The sequence below is a fragment of the Astyanax mexicanus genome, chromosome 7 (assembly GCF_023375975.1).
Source record: "Astyanax mexicanus isolate ESR-SI-001 chromosome 7, AstMex3_surface, whole genome shotgun sequence".
Classification (NCBI taxonomy): domain Eukaryota; kingdom Metazoa; phylum Chordata; class Actinopteri; order Characiformes; family Acestrorhamphidae; genus Astyanax; species Astyanax mexicanus.
The window spans coordinates 44589472-44607639 of NC_064414.1; the positions used below are offsets into that span (position 1 = coordinate 44589472).

Below are 18168 nucleotides of genomic sequence, written 5' to 3' on the forward strand. Positions count from 1 at the left end.
CCATTTCCCAGAGTGAGATATTTCACTGCTGTTTTCTGAGAACCGAGGTTACACAAGTAACTGGGTGTTTAGATTTTGCTTTTTATTTCTTTTATGCGTTCTTGTTGTGTTTAATGATAAAAAGGCATTTATAGACACAGTTAAAACTCACAAATTACAGAACTTTGGATAAAAAAAAAACTTTTTGCTGTTAGTGGGAAAAGATGTGGAACTGTGTAACGGAATTCTTCACTTATGACACAACAAAATCTGTGGTGGTGAAGAGCTGGACCATTGGCATCATCAACAGAATCGTTCAGCTGCTGATCATTTCCTACTTCGGGTAAGGAGGAGTGCAGTGCAAGTAAATAAACTGTGCAACGCGTGTGTGTGTGTGTTTATATGTATGTTTGTATGTATGTATGGACCCTAAAACAAAAATATAACAGTCACTCTGGTATATACAAAATATACCTAGTTTCTACAGTTTGGCAGACTCTAGGCATTGTAGCGGTGAACTTTTCGAGGTAATCGGGTGTGATTTTACCCAATGCCTTCTGTAGCTTCTCCCACAATATGAATTGGTTTGATGCAGTCTTCCTCAGTACCCTATACCGTTAAGCTGCTCCCACAACAGCTCAATAGGGTTCAGATCCGGAGACTGTGCTGGCCAGTCTATTACAGTCAGAATTCCGGCTGACTTCTTATTTCTAAATTTCAGAAGACAAAACCAAATTGTCATAAGCTTAAAAACATGACTCGCTTTCTGGAAAGCCGCTAAATGATCCTCTCTACAGGCACCCTAATACAAAATATTACAGTCACTCTGTTATTTAAAATATGGAATAAGGTCTCACTTTGTCCACATTGAGTTCTTGAGGGGAAACTCCCCTCAGAACAAGGGCAAATGAGCGCTTACTACGAGGGAGAGGAATTCTCCTGTCTCAGAACATTCACCACTCGGCCACCCTGGTGCGAACGTTCTATTAGTGTGTGTGTGTGTGTGTGTGTGTGTGTGTGTATAGATGGACCCTAAAACAAAAATATAACAGTCACTCTGGTATATACAAAATATACCTAGTTCCTACAGTTTGGCAGACCCTAGGCATTGTAGCGGTGAACTTTTCGAGGTAATCGGATGTGATTTTACCCAATGTCAGACATCCCAAGTTGCAAAAGTTGATTTCAGGGAGGTCCCCCCCCCACCCCAGGCGACAAAACAAACAAAAAAATCAACCAACTCACCAAATGATAACGAAACTTTAATTTTATATTAATTAATTTTACGTTTTTTTTAAATAAAATTTAGAGTATTCAGAGTTGATGCGATTAGAGAAAAAAAGTCTCTGGGGCGCTCGTTCTGAATTCCGGGAGGTGACTGGATGCCTACATTTCCTATCTATCTATCTATCTATCTATCTATCTATCTATCTATCTATCTATCTATCTATCTATCTATGGGATCTTCAATTTGATAATTTTTACTCATATATTTATTAAATACAGGTAATAGACTATCAACAAGTTTGATTCGTCAAGCTCAGGTATCAAAGCAGTTTTTTAAATTAGATTATGCAATATATTTGGTAACTTTCAGTAACAGGGTTGCGAGTAACAGGGTTGCAAATCTAGGCTAAGTTGTGGTTTAACAGATGCTAACTGTAAAATTTAGCTATGTATACAAGATCAAGGACAAACATGGTTATATAAGTATATAAAGTAAATTTTGACTCTACTCTTTATTAGTCTTACAATATGAGTAACAGGGTTGCGTTCACTGAGTGACATACACAACTTGGACAAACATATTTGGAAAAAAAACTTGAAAATTGTTAGAGCACTTACTCTTGGTCTTGCCATGTGGGCAGAAAATGTCCTTGTGATGTAACTTTCTTTGTGCCAGTAGACAAATATTTTTAACTCTTTCTCTGCCAGGTAAAATTCCTTATGGTAACAGTGTTGCACGCATGTTGTGGGACACAATTTAATAGCATAAAAACTGTAACATGCAATACAATGTAGACCAATGACGTTGTTTTCAGAAGTAAAGGAGATGCATATCAACAATATACAAGAGGAAGTCATTTATTTAGAGCTTATTTTAATTGTTAAATTTGACAATCTATCTATCTATCTGTCTTAATGGAATTATAACCTATTTGTGAGAAAGGGTTGTTTGAATGATGCCATAGAAGAACCATTTTTGTTTTATAAAGATCCATTTCATAAGAAATAAGAGTGTGAATAAACTTTCATAAAGAAAAAGGTAAAGAAACTGTACTTCTTCAAACACTTTTTAATCAAATACATTTTATTTACAAGAACAGTTCTTATTTGACTTGAAAGTGATTTTCCTCTGGTATGCCTCTCCTCAGATGGGTGTTTTTATATGAAAAAGCCTATCAGGAGAGAGACACTGCTATAGAATCATCAGTGATGACTAAAGTGAGGGGATTTGGAGAGCATCAACACAAGATCATGGATGTGGCTGACTATGTTACCCCTACACATGTAAATCAAACATTAGAAATGGAGCCTATTTAATGATTTTAACTCACTGTAGATATGTATAACGTGTGTGTGTGTGTTTTTCCATTAGGGAGGTTCAGAGTTCTGTATCATTACTAAACTCATCACCACAGAGAAACAGGTGCAGGGGAAGTGTCCTGAGGTTAGTCTCATACCACTTTACTATGAAGTGTAGTTTTAGGAAATATTATTACATAACAATACATAATCTGTGCTGTAAGTTAAGAACAAACTGTTGAATGCCAATTACTTATCTGAAGACATATTTAATATGTATTTTCTTGTTTGTGTGTGTGTGTGTTTCAGAGCGAGTCGAAGTTTAAATGTGAACATAATGATAACTGCACAAAATTAATGTCAAGGCCAGCTTTGAATTGTATGATTAAATGATGAATTAAATGGGACTAAATTATGTGCTAACTTCTTTTTTGTGATAAATCACACACACACGCACGCACACACACACACACACACACACATTTTTAGGGAAACTTTCAGGAGACACTTTCTCCACTGTAAGTCTATTCATTATGTAATATTCACATTGTCATATTTACATATTTACAAACCTTTCTAGAGCCATTTTATTATTAGAAAGAGAAATAATTAAATGAATGTGTGTGCAGTTGTGTGTGTGTGGATTTCATGTGTCTGTTTCTGTTAGGTTTGCTAACTGGAAAGTGTGTGCAGTTTCACAGCAGTACTTCAGAGAAGTACTGTGAGATCAGAGGCTGGTGCCCTGCAGATACAGATGATATCCCAATGTGAGTATGTTGGTTGATGTCTGAATAGATCAAGAAAGTTTTATAGCTCATGTATCTAGCACCAAGCAAATGTAATGATTGACCATCAATCTGCATGACGCTTTTTGTAGCCTTTGTCATGCAGTTGTAGGAATCCTGGATGTAAGTTTATGATAGAATATCAGGAAATGTTCAACTATTTCAACTATTGCACCTTACAGTAAACATTTTTCATTAGATGTTCTGGTTTATGAGGCTGTTAATTTGCCACCAATAAGGTTAATTTATCGGCAAATTGCAAACAACACACAAAGTACAACAGCACAGATCACATTCATCTCTGTTAAAGTAAAATATACACAAATATGCTGGCTACAAAGCCATGCACAACTTCAGAGCTCTAAGCGTCTTTGAGAATTGTATTGAGTATTGTTGATGCAATATTTGCTGTATATTTGACTAGCATATTGTGGCTTTTGAGCAGCTGTTTAGATGGTTTAGTTGAACTGGATTATTAGATACATAGATGGGCCAAAGAATTATCAGAGTAACAAATTTCCTTTTCTTCTTGTTATTTCCCAGTAAACCCATGATGGAGGTGGAGAACTTCACCATATTAATAAAAAACAGCATCCGCTTTCCCCGCTATAACTTCACAAAGTGAGAGCACAGAAACAAGAGAATAACTGTTTAAATGTTTAATATTTTTGGGGGGTAATATGTACAGGTTAAAAATGATAACCGGTTCTCTTTGTCTTCTATTCTAAATTTTCCATCTCTCTCACAGAGGAAACTTCTTGCCCACCATCAACAGCAGCTATGTAAAGAAGTGCAATTTTGACTTTGAGAAAAATACCTACTGTCCAATCTTTAAAGTGGGAGATGTGGTCCGGTTAGCCCACCAGAATTTCACTACGCTCGTCAACAAAGTCAGACATTATTCTCTTCTCTGTTCTCGTCTGTATTCCAGACCTGTGTTAAATTGTAATTTTTCTTTAAAAATGATGAATAATGCAAATAATCATAAAGCATCTCTATTTTTGCAGTTTATGACTTTTAGACATGATTCCGGTATTTCTTAAAATGTCATAATAAATGGACCAATAGAAATGAATAAAGGGTTTGGTTATACAGCTACAAAATGGGTAATATTTATCATATGTATTTAGTGACATTAAATATTAAACATTATTATTATATATGATTTTTTCCAAATCATTTTGGAGCATTTGTGTGACTAAAGAACAATTGCCAGATTCCAAATATGTCAAAAAGTGAAAAATGGCAAAATTGGAGATACAAGGATTTTGTCTGAGAGCAAAAACATAGTTTATACTCAATACAAAAACTTAGACTCATAAAAAAATCAACTATAAAATATCAGGGCTATATATTGGCGAGAACTTGGCTATACAATGTGTATCATGGTATAGTGGTTACGGTTCAATATATTGCCATATATTGCGATACAATTAGATAGTCTACATATAGATAATTTTCTATTTAAATTTTAGAAAAAATATAATAATAAAAATAAATAAATACACTATCATATCTATAAAATCTGGATGAAAAAAGGATACTTTTTATAAAATTATAACAATAAAATCTAATGACTAGTAACTACACTACTGCCTTCTAGTGGTCGGGGTTTAAACACAATACTAAATGATGATACAAAACACAAACACAATACAATATATAGTTTATCAAACCCCTATAAAATGAGCATTTCACTAAATCTTGTTTCACAGTACATTGACTCTCAGTCTCTCTGTTTTTAGGGCGGGATGATCGGCATAAAGATATCCTGGGTTTGTGATCTGGACAAATCAGAGGACGAGTGTGAGCCAGCGTATTTTTTCACTCGTCTGGATATAACATCTGAGAAAAGCAGTGTATTATCGAGTTACAGCTTCAGGTGCTGATCTTTCACCCCTCAAATTAAAATCGTTCTTGTGCTGAATTTGAATATAAAAAATAAAAAAAATTTAAATTAAAACATTCATCATTAATGTTGTAAAATTGCAGCTGTTTTACTATATTCACTGCTTTGTAATTTGCTTTGTTATTGTACAAGAATTTTGCTTATTTTAGACCAGTATTGTCCTGTGTTAAAACAAAACAAAAAAAGAAATATTTCCACTTTTATTGTAAAATTATTTTACAGGTTCAATTAAAGGCCTAACTGTTTTTTCTGTTTTAAGGTTTGCTAAGTATTTTAAGATGGCAGATGGAACAGAGTTCCGCACTCTACTGAAGGCCTACGCCATCAGATTCAATGTAATAGTCACCGGCAATGTAAGTTTTATCTGTGCAATTTAGCTAAATTTCGTTTGTCTGTCTGTAGATCTGGAATGCTTACATGACTTTCTGCCGTCTTTGTAGGCAGGGAAATCCAGAATGATTCCAGCTCTGTTTTATATGGTGCTATTAATATTTGTGGTAAGAGTTGCCTTTTTTTACCATCTGTTATTACCAATTAAACAATTCTCTTATGCAACAGGGCATTTCTTGACTGACTTTTAGCCAAACACCTATGGAGGCAACTGCTAAGGTGTAATGTATTAGTGAGGTGTGATGCACAGATTTTGACCTTTTAGGATTTTTTTCTAGATTTGTCCACGTACAACAAAAAATGCAGTAATAATTTCTGTATCTTTCTCACGGCACACGATTAATCTTTTTGCTTTGGTTTTAGGGGGCAGTTCTTTGGGATAAGATCCTTCTGAATTTTCTGAAACTAGCAAAGAAATCTGAGGAGGTATGATTTCACTGAACTTCAGTCTTACACTGCAAATGTGTGCATTATTTTAATTACTGCTAAAAGCAATGAAACTGAAAATAAATTAAGTTAATGTTATATATTGTATTAATAAATGAATGATATATGCAGTACCTGTCACAGCTTGGACACACCTCTTCTCATTCAATGTTTTCATTATGTCTTAATTTAATATATTTTCTACAGTGGAGATTAATAATAAAGACATCAAAACAGCTAAGAGACACACATATTAGTTTAATACTAATTATGTATTAGTATTAAACAGTAAAATAAAGTGTTTATCCTCCACAATTCCCTGATCTAAACCTGATCAACTGAGATCGTGATTTGCAATGATCTGGAGCTTCACAGTGTGAAGGAAAAGCAGCAACTATTGTTCAGCACCCCCAGGAACTCCTTCCTTCAAGATGCTGAGAAAACTATTCCAGGTGACTCTCCCTCATGAAGACACTGAGATTAAAATACCAAGAGTGTGCAGATCTGTCCTCAAAGATAAATGTGCTTTGAGGACAATCTAGAGTATAAAACATATTATGGTTTGTTTAACATTTTTTTGCTGTATAGCTATAAAGTCGTTAATATTACATTTACAATGCAAAAAAATAAAAAAAGAAAGAAAATGCATTGGATGAAAAAAGGTGAGTCCAGATTCTGACTGGTTCTGTATGTGTCAATCAAGAAATGTGTGGTTTGTGACCAAATAAACATAAACAGCCTCTTTGTCTCTTTCTAGGTGTCAGACGCACATGAATAATCTTCCAGATAAAGAATCAGAGTCAGTTGTCAATCAGACCTGAGGTCAAGTTTTCTAATTACTTGCTTTTAAGTCAATGCATGTTGATCACAATGCCAGTCACATATTTTCTTATTAGAAAGTGATCTATGCTCTTAATTTAGTTTGATTAATCACAGAGCATGTAATTAATTAGATAATCTTTTATTTGCTTGACAGCACAATTATAAACATACATTTAGTAGAATATTCAACATAAAAAGACACATTAATCAAATTAGTTCATGATCTATTTACAGTTACAGCTATTTACAGTTTAATGTTTTTCAGTGAACATCAAGACTATACAGATACATTTATCATATGTAGAGTTGGCATTTACAGAAGACACCTAAAGTTGTCTCATACACTGATGTGTTTTTGGATGTCTGTGTGCATGTGTTTACTTATTCATTTACATTATTCATTACCACCAACTGTATATATTCTTTGCTTTCTCATTTTGTATTTTTTATGAAGTTTTTAGTGAAGTTCCATTTAAATCCTAAAAGTCTTTTTCACCTTTGTGGCTTAATAGCGTGATCAACAAATTGTATCAACCACTAGGAGCAGACACTTAACTAATTAGCTAATGTGGCTGTACATAAAATGTACATAAAAGTATGGATAAAAAACTTTTTTTTAGTTATTGTTACACTATTTCATAGCATAGTACATCTTAGTTTGTGTTCATTTATTTATTTATTTTCAAATTTAATGTCACAAGGCTTTTTTTTTGTACAAACTTATATAGAGCAGACCTTTCAGTTACATGATCCATAGTGCAAGCAATTAGTAAGACAAATACCATTATTTACATGTTTAAATTAAAATAGCTTCATAAATTAAGTATGTACTGTTTATGTTTGAGAGTAAGTATCATTGGCTGTATATTAAGTTTTATATACATACTAAAAGTATTTTTGTCATTTATTGCCTCATGGCAACATTATGCAGTTACACCACTTTTAATAGAGCAAACATTAAAAAGCAGTGGTTCACAACTCAAGCTTGCATGTTTTAGATACTTCCCTACTCCAACACACCATGATTCAAATTTTTGTTTAGGGTAATATTAATTGTCAGTAATATCATTAATAGTAAGTACCAGTTTATTTTCATGTGTTAGTATATCTAATACGTAAGTGCATTTCTGATGTATATTGTACTGTACTATTTGTGAATAAAACTAATTTAAGCACTGGTTGACCCCTCTCTTTCACACACTCACACCACATTAAAGACTTGATTATCTATCATAGTAACCGTCCTGTCTGACAAGAAGCATGACAAAAATATAAAAATTTAGGCTTATACTGATACTGTAAATGATCAGAGCACTTGCTTCAGTTTATTTAGTTATCTTATAAACTGTGTCTTAGTCTTATATGCAGGTGACAGTTCTATGTCTATATTTAAATGTACAGATCAAAAGTGATGGGCTTCATTTCCAGGTTTGAGGTAAAGCAGCTGTCTTCTTCATTAATTTAATTCTTCACCTTCCACAGCTTTGGTTTCTCAGATTTCTCTTTGGCTTTCTGCTGCGGGGGAAAAAAAAAAAAACACTAATTACATTTGGATCACTTTTGAATATGGGAGAACTTTTAACACTGTCTGATCAATAAACTACAATGAAAAAAATAAATAGCAATTAAAAAAAAACTAAAGTAAACCAACAAATGAAAGTCAGCAAAATGTGTGCTGTTAATTTGTGCAATCATTAAATGGTCCATACAGTACAACATTTTTGTTAACTTTTTTTTATTTTTGTTTTTATCCTGGTTTAATAATGATGTCATTATGCCATTTTATGTACACCCCAAAAAATAAGAGAATTGTTAAACTTCTATTTCTATACTGATTTAACTACATACTGATATTGCTGCTCATTATTATTAAATACATCACAAATCATCCAACTCAACACTCAATTCTCAGTGGAGCTCCATAATTCCTGAGAAATTATGCTCCAAAGTTCAATACTTGGGGTGTCAATAGGTTTACAGTTATCTGCTCCAGAGGGTCTGATTCTATTGGCTTTACTTTTCTATAGGGATTAAATGAGCTGTGTGTGTATGTGTATGTGCATCTGCAATTCTGTTTCAGCAATAAGTGCAATTTAAATATCTGAATGCATTAATTAGATGGGGTATATACATACGAATGACTACAAAAAATGGATGACCGTGCATCCAACCTGAACAAAAAGCCTTATCAACAACCATTCATTTACACAGATTTTATTAAGTTTCTGATATGCATAAATGTTTTCTAAAGTTGTTTCATTTACAAGGACACTGGAATCCATCATCTGAAGACCATTGCAGTGACCAACTATGGCATTTAAAAGACCAATCATGAATCTGAAAATCTGACCAATTATTAGGATAACTTTAGGGCATTCTTAGATGAATATTGACATATATTATTTATTCTGAGAAATAGTAATTTTCTTTGCAAAATGTGACTTTATGGGCCCTGTTCATAGTAATTTGGCCCTCATCTTTCAAAAATCTCCAACAGACATTTTTAAAAGACTGACATTGTTTTGACTGACCTTCTCATCATCAGCTGCTGGAGAAACATCAGTGTCACAGGACGGTGTTGGTTTTAGGACGGGATAAAACACAGAGTTTTTATAGGAGGAAGAAGGTGAAGTGGTCACAGTCTTTCGTGGAGGGTAGGATGAGGATGTAGAATAACTTCGAAGACGAGGAACGTCCATATTAGTAGAATTGTCCACGACGGGTGTGTAGAATGTGGAAGTACGTCTCATGTCTGATGTCTCTGAGGAGGGACAAATGTATTAGATTTTCATTTTAAGTTCACTCATTAGGTTTCTGTCTCATTAACATTATTTGTCCTGCTGTTCTGACGGGATTTGAACTTTCTCACCCTTTTTCTTCTTTTTTGGTGGTCGATGCTTTCTATTTTTGTTCAGGTTGATTCGATTCTTCAGTGCAGAATTGTCTAATACTCCTATTGACTTAATAAAAGAGAGAAGAAAAACAAAGTTATCCCAATTAATTTTTTATACCATTGTTTGTTTTGTTAAAATAAAATGTATAAATGTGTTTATTTGCTCTGTAAAATACTCATATTAAAATAAATATGAATAACATACATACAGAAAATAAGGCTTTTACATTACATTACACTGTTTATTAAAACATACAGAGTTTTACATTTATTTGCATCTGTTGAGATCTGGGCTTAAGCTATTACAGAGATGATCAATGTGCTTGGGTGCCTAAACCTTCTGCACAGTGCTATATACATTGTCATGATAAAAGTCATGTGAAAGTAACTAGTATGGTGTCCCGTGATTTTTGCCACATGACATGTAAACTAATAAATCTTGCATTGACCTAGGATATAGGACCGGTCATAATCATTAGCACTCACTGCGCTGTCCACTGTGGGTGGTAATGCCTTCTACTAGGTATTCCTGGTACACTGTGGATTGTGGAAGGTTTCACTTCTGCACAACTTTGAAAATTAATTTAATTAATTTAATGTCCTATTTATCTGGCCAATGTTCACCCTCACTCACATGATAACACCTAACAAGATACTGTATATAACCCAGTATACCCAAATATACTTACCTCAATGTCTGGCAGATCTAGAGGCAGATCTTTTACCACTGCGTTGTTTTTAGGAAGCATATATACCTCCACAAAGTCATAAACGTCATCGTCAGTAGAATGTTCATATTGTGGTAATTCACATTTCTTTTGTTTCACTGCACCGTTAGAGATCAGTGATTTATGAACAGCGTAAATGGGTTTGTTTGGAGTTGGTCTTGGCTGCACCTCTCTGACCTCATCCAGAGCTCTGTCACTAACACTAGTCTGATCCGCCTCTGACTGACTTTGATTTTTGTCTTCTGATGGTTGATGGTTCTGTATTATGACTGAATTGTCAGACTGGGTTTCATTTGACTGACAGGAGCTCTCTGTCTGTGATTGGTCAGTGGTTTCTTCTTGGATCTGTTTTTCTTTAACAGGAAGGAACTTCGTCCATTCATCTCCTGTAAAGAGTTCATCCATCAAGCTGATGGGCTCCAAGTTGAGTTTGAAGTCTCGTAGTGTACATGTCCTGTGAAAAATGTGAAATTCGATTATTAGATATAATAGGTTTGAACTATTTTCTCTTTTACGTTGTGTTAAATTGAGGTAAATGTATTTTAAAGAACTACCTTCAAGATGTTTTATGTGTATATGAAAAAAAAAAAAACATTAAACCAGTTAAAAGATTATTAGTATGTTCAAATGCTTATTTGTATAAATGTTAAGCTGGATTTAAACTGATGCACTCAATGAAATAGTAAGATTTTTAAGCCAACTTGCATTTTGTAACAGCACCAGTATGTTACAGTTCAGAAACAACTCATATATTTGCAAACTATTGTTTTATTGTTATTTATGTTGCACATCCTAGTGATATCCTAAAATGAAGGATTATAGTGAATGACTAAATTCCCAATAAGGAATGGTCTTTACTAACATAGAAAATCTAAATCTAGGCTCCAAGTGGTTCAGCGGGCTAACTCACTATATAAGGAGATCGCCGGTTCAAATCCTGTTTATGTAGCTTGCCATTGGCTACCGGAACCATGAGAGAGAGCACAATTGGCTTTGTTCTCTCTGGGTGGGTAGATGGCACTCTCTCACCACATCACTCCAAAGGGTGATGTCGATCAGCACAAGGCGTCTGTGAACTGATGTATCGAAACCTAGTCTTTTTAAAATAAAAAAAAAGGAAATAAAATCTAACTCTGCAGTAAACAGTTACAGAACATGCAAAATACAGTATTCCTTGCTTCCATGATGGTACAAGATGGCCTTTGGCTGAGCTCCAGCCCTCAACCTGGGACTCATCTGCAGCTCAACCTGGGTCTTAGTAAGACTCCTTTTAAACTCTAGGGTTTATGGGCATCTTTGCAAAATCTCTGTTTTTATCTCAACTGAGATCTGAGCTGATTTCATGTTTGTTTGAGTCTTTGCTTTTATCTGCTGTATCATTGTTAGCCATGTCACAGCTATAGCATTGTAATTAATATCAGTTAATAACAAAGCATTATACTGTATTTTACACTCAAATAAATAGTGCTAGTAAACAATGGAGATGCAATATTTGACACATATGTCCCTATATCCATGTTACCTATTAGGTGACATAGTATTATCACATACATACACCCTCTGGATATATGTAGATATACGTCTATAACATGTATAAAATACCCATAAAAATGTGTATATTAAATCTGAAGGGGACATACTATTTGTTTGGACAAGCAATATATGTTTTTACTTTTTATGGTCATATATTTTAGATAAGACAAGCTCTCATATAAGTAAATATATAATATTTCTAGAAAGTTTTTTTATTTAATGCTGTGAATTCTTGAGGCGTTGAGAGGCTAAGTGAAAAATCTGACTTGTGCAGGCTTGGAAATTCCAACATTAGATGTCAAATGAGTTCAAATGACAGTGAGAGAGTGAGATTTGATCTATGCAAACAAGGCCCACCCTGACTGGCAATGGAGACTTACGGAAAAACGCTAAACAAATGAATATTAATTAGTAATATGCTATTATACAGTCTACATTTTTATCATCTATTTCATGCCATTACCAAGAAATGACTGCCATTGCTCAGGGTTTTCCAGTCCTAAACTTAAAGGGCATGTGTTGATAAGTGAAGAAATGCTGAAATGTTGCTAAACGGGAATGTGGTGACGCTGAAGATGCTGAGCTTGGAATGCATGACATTGTGGAAATTCCTTTTGTCCAGGTTTTAGTGACATCAAAGGGCAAGAAAAGAAAATTGCCAGTGACGCAATGTATATCCTTATGTGAAGATTCCTCCACCTTATTTCTATTATATTTCAAAGTTAATCACAGCTCTTTCCTCAGGGGCACAGTTTAGATAAGGTGTTTAAAAATGCCCTTTAAACTCCAAGAACCTGTGGGAAATGTATAGTTTAACATCATAGTAGATACTGAATAATTCACAGCAAGTACTGAATTATAAATCTTTTAATGGAATAACATAAGGGGATAAGCAAGCGTGATTAAAGTGGATGGATTAAGATTACCTCGAAGCCCCCCAAATAATTCAAAAAATTTCCCACACAGAATAAGGGTTTTTCAGGAATTTCTTCCTTTTCCTTCTTGTTTTCCCCTTCCTATGTCTGTCCGGTTGTAAGATTTATCATCATTAGAAAACTTATGGGACTTGCAGTGATGCTAGCTTTGGCAGCCTACAAGTGTGTAGGATCTACAGGTCCAGCTGGAATATCTGTAGGCAAATGTATGCCACCATGCCCAACCACATCTCATCTTCTTGTACAGTTTTTTTCCCCAAATAACTTGTCCTTCCCTTCCAATATTGTAATAATTTACATATATCATAATTTTATTCACACAAAAAATGTTTTATTCTATTCCAATAACTCATGCATGGTGTGTTATTGTTTTTGTCAATAAGTGTACTTTCATGAAATAAGCTTTGTTCAGTATAATTTTTGTTTAAAATGGTTCTGGTATAGAAATAGGAGTATTCCAGTGCTATATGATAAGTATGTTCAAATATAAATTTCCGTTCAGTATGGTAAAAAAAAATTACATCATTTTTAGCTGTAAATGTATCAAAAATAAATTCTCACCTGTTTAACATGAGCTTCATTTTTGTGGAGTTTTCCTCTTTAGGAGTTGGTGACTCTGCTTCCTCTATTGAAATATCCTGATTCAAAGTTTATTTATGTGAATTGAAATAAAAAAAGGAACAAAAAAAGAACAGACAGATCAGAATATACACTCGTCATCATTTGCAAAAATATTGTTGCTATGCTATTCAGAAGGTACATAAGGGTTAATAGGAACAATAAATGATTAAGCACTTAAAGACTGATATGAGTTACACATACAGAAGTGGTGTGTAACATGCCAGACGTTTCGGAATGGCATTGTAGAGGTTCCTAATGGGGTCCTTTGATAATCTTTACAGCTTGAATATTTAGGGGTTGAGATTTGATAGTGTATCTAATAGCAACTCATACATTTTCAACAAGAGATGGGTCTGGTGTTGTAACTGTCTTCAACGCAATCTCTTAAAATGGCAGCAGTATATGGGTGAGCATTGGGAGAGAGAAAAGGGAGGGCCATTAACACAACATTGGGCTTTTAAAATGCCTGTAATGAAGACCCAATGTGATCTTGCATTGTAAAAAAAATTGCATTCCGCACCATTACACCAGGCCTTTTGGACATGAGGTGTTTGTCAACAGATCATTAATTATGGTGGAGACCACAGTCCCTCCACACACTGATTTATTGGTCGTCTCCACCAAGACAAAGTGGGCCTCGTCACTGGAGTTGACCTGCTACCACTGTAAGTTATTTTGTGACACTCTGGCCCAACTAACCACCTAGATTCATTATTTGTACTTGATTGCTTCTGGGTGCAATACATTTTTTGATGAGAGTGTATTTGTAAGATTATAGAAATATATTATATTGGACAAGTTTGTTTGATGAATTCGTAAATTATATATACTACATATACGTACATGATTCTCAATAGGCCATAATACTTACAGATTGTGTTATGTCTTCATCACAGTAAAAGCTACTGGTGCCTCTGCTTTTGTCATGACTGCTTTTCTCCCTAAACTTTGCTTTCAGTTTTTGTGCAATGTTCTTTTTCTTCTTCTTCACCTTTAAGCTGTCACCCTCTGTTGTCTCTGGTGTACCTGGTGACTCTGCCTTTATCACAGTCATCTGTTGTGTAGTCGAATTCACTTGTTCTAGATCTGTGGTGAGTTGGTCCATATCTGCCCTGTAGTGTCTGCCTGGGTCTGACAAAGTTCTGTTATTTCTTTTGCTCATCTTTACTGGATCAGAAGCAGATCGTGTTTCCTTGCAGTTTGGATTTTCTAAAGCCTTGCTAGAGATAGTACCCAAACTTTGCTTAGATGCATGAATGTCCTTGTTTGATGGTTCTGGGTCCTCAGTTTTTCTTTCCCTGTTAAAGGAAGCAAGGCGTTTGATGGGTTGGGACTCATTTAAGGGAGAAGAGGATCCAGAGATGTCCTCCTTTAGCTCTGACTCCTCTGTGACTTTCTCCAACTCAGGTTGACTCTTATTGGACGATGGATCTTCTTCCACCTCTTTTGTCAGAAGGTCAGAAGCACGTTTCCTTCTCTCCACTCTGGAATAGATGACTGGAGAAGATTTGTGGAGTTGAGATTCCAGAGTAAATGTTTCTGAATCTTCATCGGCAGCATTTCTGTCAGTGCTCTCAGCACTATCAGCCTTGGCCGTGGTGTCCAAATTATTTTGTTCTTCAAAAGTTGACTCCAATTTGGGTGAGGCTGCAGTATCTTCACCTTCATTCTGATCTGTGTCATTTGTGTAGGTGTAGAATTTGGATGTTTGTCGGCTAGAAGAATGGACCTTCTCGTTAGCCTTCAGTTTGATTAGCATGGAATGAAGCACAGAAGAACTTTTGGATATTGGTTTTCCTTCAGTCATCTGCATGTAGAAACAACAAGGGATTGATGAAACTTTGCATACATTTACCCCTTTCAGAACTTGCGCCCATTACAAAATACATCATGTATTTTATTTATTTATTTATTTTTTTGTTGCACAAAACATTAACTGAGAATAGACCAAAAAATGAAAAAAAAAAAAAATGTTTTTTACTAAATTGTTTAGAACTAGTTTGTGAAATAAAAGGTTAATGACTGAATATAAATGAAAAATGTTAAATGCAAGCTTCCATTTCAATGGAGATTACAAAAGCAATTAAGCTAGTTAAGTTTAGTTAGTTGGATTTATTTTTTTATGTAGATTTTAATTCAGGTTATCTTTGTGTCCAAAAAACATTTTTAAAGTTCTATAAAAACTTTTTATAGCATTTTTTACCCTTTTATATATAAAATTATGTAATACATTTAATATATTATAAATGAATTTAATTTTTAATTATAGTCTTCTAATTATTTAAAATTAAATTATATTTCTTAAAATGTAAATAAATATCATGTCTAATGGTTAAACACAAAACACTGCAGTACAACACTAGTTACTCAAGCAGAATAATGATAACACTGTTGCTAAGCTGTAGCTGTTGCTAAGGTAATCAGTTTAGAGCTGTAATTATTGGTTGACGATCATGACTGAATGCTCTGTATCTAACACTCCACTGTTCAGTTCAACATTACAGAAAATAATAACCCTACATAATTATAAGCAGAGGGGGTTAGGCAAGAGTGATTTGAAATAATTCAGAGTCAAGTAACACATCAGTTCGTTAAACACAAAACTTTCAAATACTAATAACACATGTTTTTAACAGGGTGATCAATGCTTTTAAAATAATTGATCAATGATCAGGACTTGCCTGTTTAATGCTCAATGTTTCTTATACTCCATTGCTTAGTTCAGCATTGCAGAGGCTGGCCTATATTTATCAGTGTTCTGAGGAAGAATGCTGATCTGATATCAGTTAATCACTTCTGAACAATACTGAATTCAATTAGACATCTAATGGAGCTGATCTTAAATCAGCACATTTAATCTGAGATTTAAGCCTGATAAAAGAGGCTCATTGTGTGTCCATTTACACGTCAATATTTTAACATGCTGATGCCATTTAGAGTTGCGTTTCCCACAAGATGTACTCTACACACTTTCTAACTCTCTCTTATCACAACTTTCATGGTTTCTTACCTTTGCTGTCGTTTTTCCTCTGTCACGCTTCTACTTTCATTCTTCTTTTCTGTTTCTCATGTTAGAATTCTTTTTTTCTCATGTTAGAATTTGTTTCTTTTCTGACAGATTTCAGCTAATTTTCTCTCTTCTTCATTTTTATTTGCAGGCTTTCTTGTTCTCTATTTGTAATCTGCCAGGTCTGCTCCTCAGGTCGCTACTCTTTTCACCTCCCTTTCATTTCCTGTCTCTCAGTACCTCACCTGTCTTGTGAAACTGCCCATACCTGTTTGGTTTTCTGTCAAAATGGCATTCTTTTCCTGACTGTAAATTATGTAGTCAAATTACAGGCATTGCTGTACTTGGTAAAGTCATGCTGGTGTTGTTGTTGTGCAGTGCTCTGTTTAGAATGAGGAACAAACTGCTAAAAGGAGTCTTTATTTATTTTGCTCATTTTGTGGAAATGTATTTGCAAAACCTGGAGTATCAGTTATATGACCTAGTGTGTGCACAATGTGGCACATTAGTTCTGGTCACTGACGGGTAAGATGATAGAATGCACAGGGGAACACTGCCTGATAAACTGGTAACTTAACAAAAAATCCCTGAAGATTCACTTCTGGAATGTTTTCCTCTATTCTATTCATGTCTAGGTAATTTCCAAGAACCTAGTAAATCATAAATATAGGAAGACACTGTTTTGGGCCCTGGGGACATACAGGTCTGTTGTGTTTAGGAAGTTGTAGCTGGGGGTTTTAGGTAGTCCTAATTTGTAGGATGGTGATAGTCTAAAACCTCTAAAACCCTAATAAAACTTTACAATAAGAATACATCAATTAAAAGTATTAATGACAGAAATAAACATTATTTTGTGTTTAATTCATGTCTCAACTAATAATTAACTGACAAGTTACATTTCCACCTTTTACATAACATGTTTATTTTTTTCATGCAAAGCAAAAAAATAATCAGATATAGTCAAACTGATATGTATCCACTTACATTTGCATTTTTGCTATTTTTAGACTAGAGAGATTGTCAGTGTTAACTGTGTACAGATGCTTGTCAAGAAAGGCTGCCACTGTGTTAAGTGAAAACCTTTAGTGGATGCCTCCAGTATTACTTGTTGAACATAGACAAGTAAATAAAGTTATGCTCAACAACGCAGTCGATTGTCTACACACACTTGACCAGAAAATGCAAGCATATTGCTAGCGTTTAGCTGTGGTTAGTGGCTGTTGGGGGAAGCAGTTTGACCAATGGTGATGTAGATGCTGGTACATGTAGTCCAATAGTGGCTGTGAGACAATTAAGCTTAAACAGACTTTTTTTAAAGCTGTAAATGCAAACACTGATATGAAACTGATCCAAAATCTCAATCTCACAACATTTTATGCGATTTAAAAATGCTTGCTCAAAACATTTTTCTTATTTTTTAAACTCCTACCAAACTTAGCCAAGGTGGGCTGCATGTCTTTGCTGCTACTTTATAGACAACCCTTCCAAAATTATACATATTTGGCTAAGAAATGCAGCCAAATAATGTTTGGAGTGATTTTGAGGATGCAAATTATGCACACAGTACTCTGAAATTTGGGTAAAATGAAGCATGCATTTTAAGACTTTTTTTAA

The 18168-nt window shown here is 34.4% G+C and overlaps 2 protein-coding genes across 3 annotated transcripts; one reads left to right on the forward strand and one right to left on the reverse strand.

The window, feature by feature from the left end:
- Window positions 1-34: 34 nt before the first annotated feature.
- On the forward strand, window positions 35-8012 carry LOC103031016 (P2X purinoceptor 3-like). Its single transcript, XM_049481636.1, has 12 exons — window positions 35-322; window positions 2355-2490; window positions 2579-2650; window positions 2815-2884; window positions 3173-3272; window positions 3834-3911; window positions 4039-4180; window positions 5036-5172; window positions 5459-5552; window positions 5640-5696; window positions 5953-6015; window positions 6773-8012. The coding sequence occupies exons 1-12, from the start codon at window positions 204-206 to the stop codon at window positions 6791-6793; spliced, it is 1089 nt and encodes a 362-aa protein (XP_049337593.1). The 5' UTR covers window positions 35-203; the 3' UTR covers window positions 6794-8012.
- Window positions 8013-8138: 126 nt separating this feature from the next.
- si:dkey-9i23.6 (titin homolog) lies at window positions 8139-16781 on the reverse strand. Of its 2 annotated transcripts, none has more exons than XM_007256112.4 (7): window positions 16558-16781; window positions 14419-15354; window positions 13488-13564; window positions 10420-10912; window positions 9707-9797; window positions 9369-9598; window positions 8139-8349 (listed from the first exon to the last, which is right to left on the reverse strand). In XM_007256112.4, the coding sequence occupies exons 2-7, from the start codon at window positions 15352-15354 to the stop codon at window positions 8299-8301; spliced, it is 1878 nt and encodes a 625-aa protein (XP_007256174.3). In that variant the 5' UTR covers window positions 16558-16781; the 3' UTR covers window positions 8139-8298. The 2 variants fall into 2 exon arrangements, with proteins under 2 accessions (XP_007256174.3, XP_007256173.3); XM_007256111.4 differs by having other exon boundaries at window positions 8139-8352.
- Window positions 16782-18168: the final 1387 nt, after the last annotated feature.

Excerpts from the sequence above, each read along its gene's own strand:
- LOC103031016 (XM_049481636.1), top strand. The coding sequence starts at position 204 with ATGTGGAACTGTGTAACGGAATTCTTCACTTATGACACAACAAAATCT. Across the intron at positions 2,651-2,814 it reads TGCAGGGGAAGTGTCCTGAG|AGCGAGTCGAAGTTTAAATG; the intron begins GTTAGTCTCATA and ends TGTGTGTTTCAG. Across the intron at positions 2,885-3,172 it reads GTCAAGGCCAGCTTTGAATT|GTTTGCTAACTGGAAAGTGT; the intron begins GTATGATTAAAT and ends TGTTTCTGTTAG.
- si:dkey-9i23.6 (XM_007256111.4), bottom strand. The coding sequence starts at position 15,354 with ATGACTGAAGGAAAACCAATATCCAAAAGTTCTTCTGTGCTTCATTCC. Across the intron at positions 13,565-14,418 it reads ATGAAGACATAACACAATCT|GATATTTCAATAGAGGAAGC; the intron begins GTAAGTATTATG and ends ACTTTGAATCAG. Across the intron at positions 10,913-13,487 it reads ATGAAGCTCATGTTAAACAG|GACATGTACACTACGAGACT; the intron begins GTGAGAATTTAT and ends CATTTTTCACAG.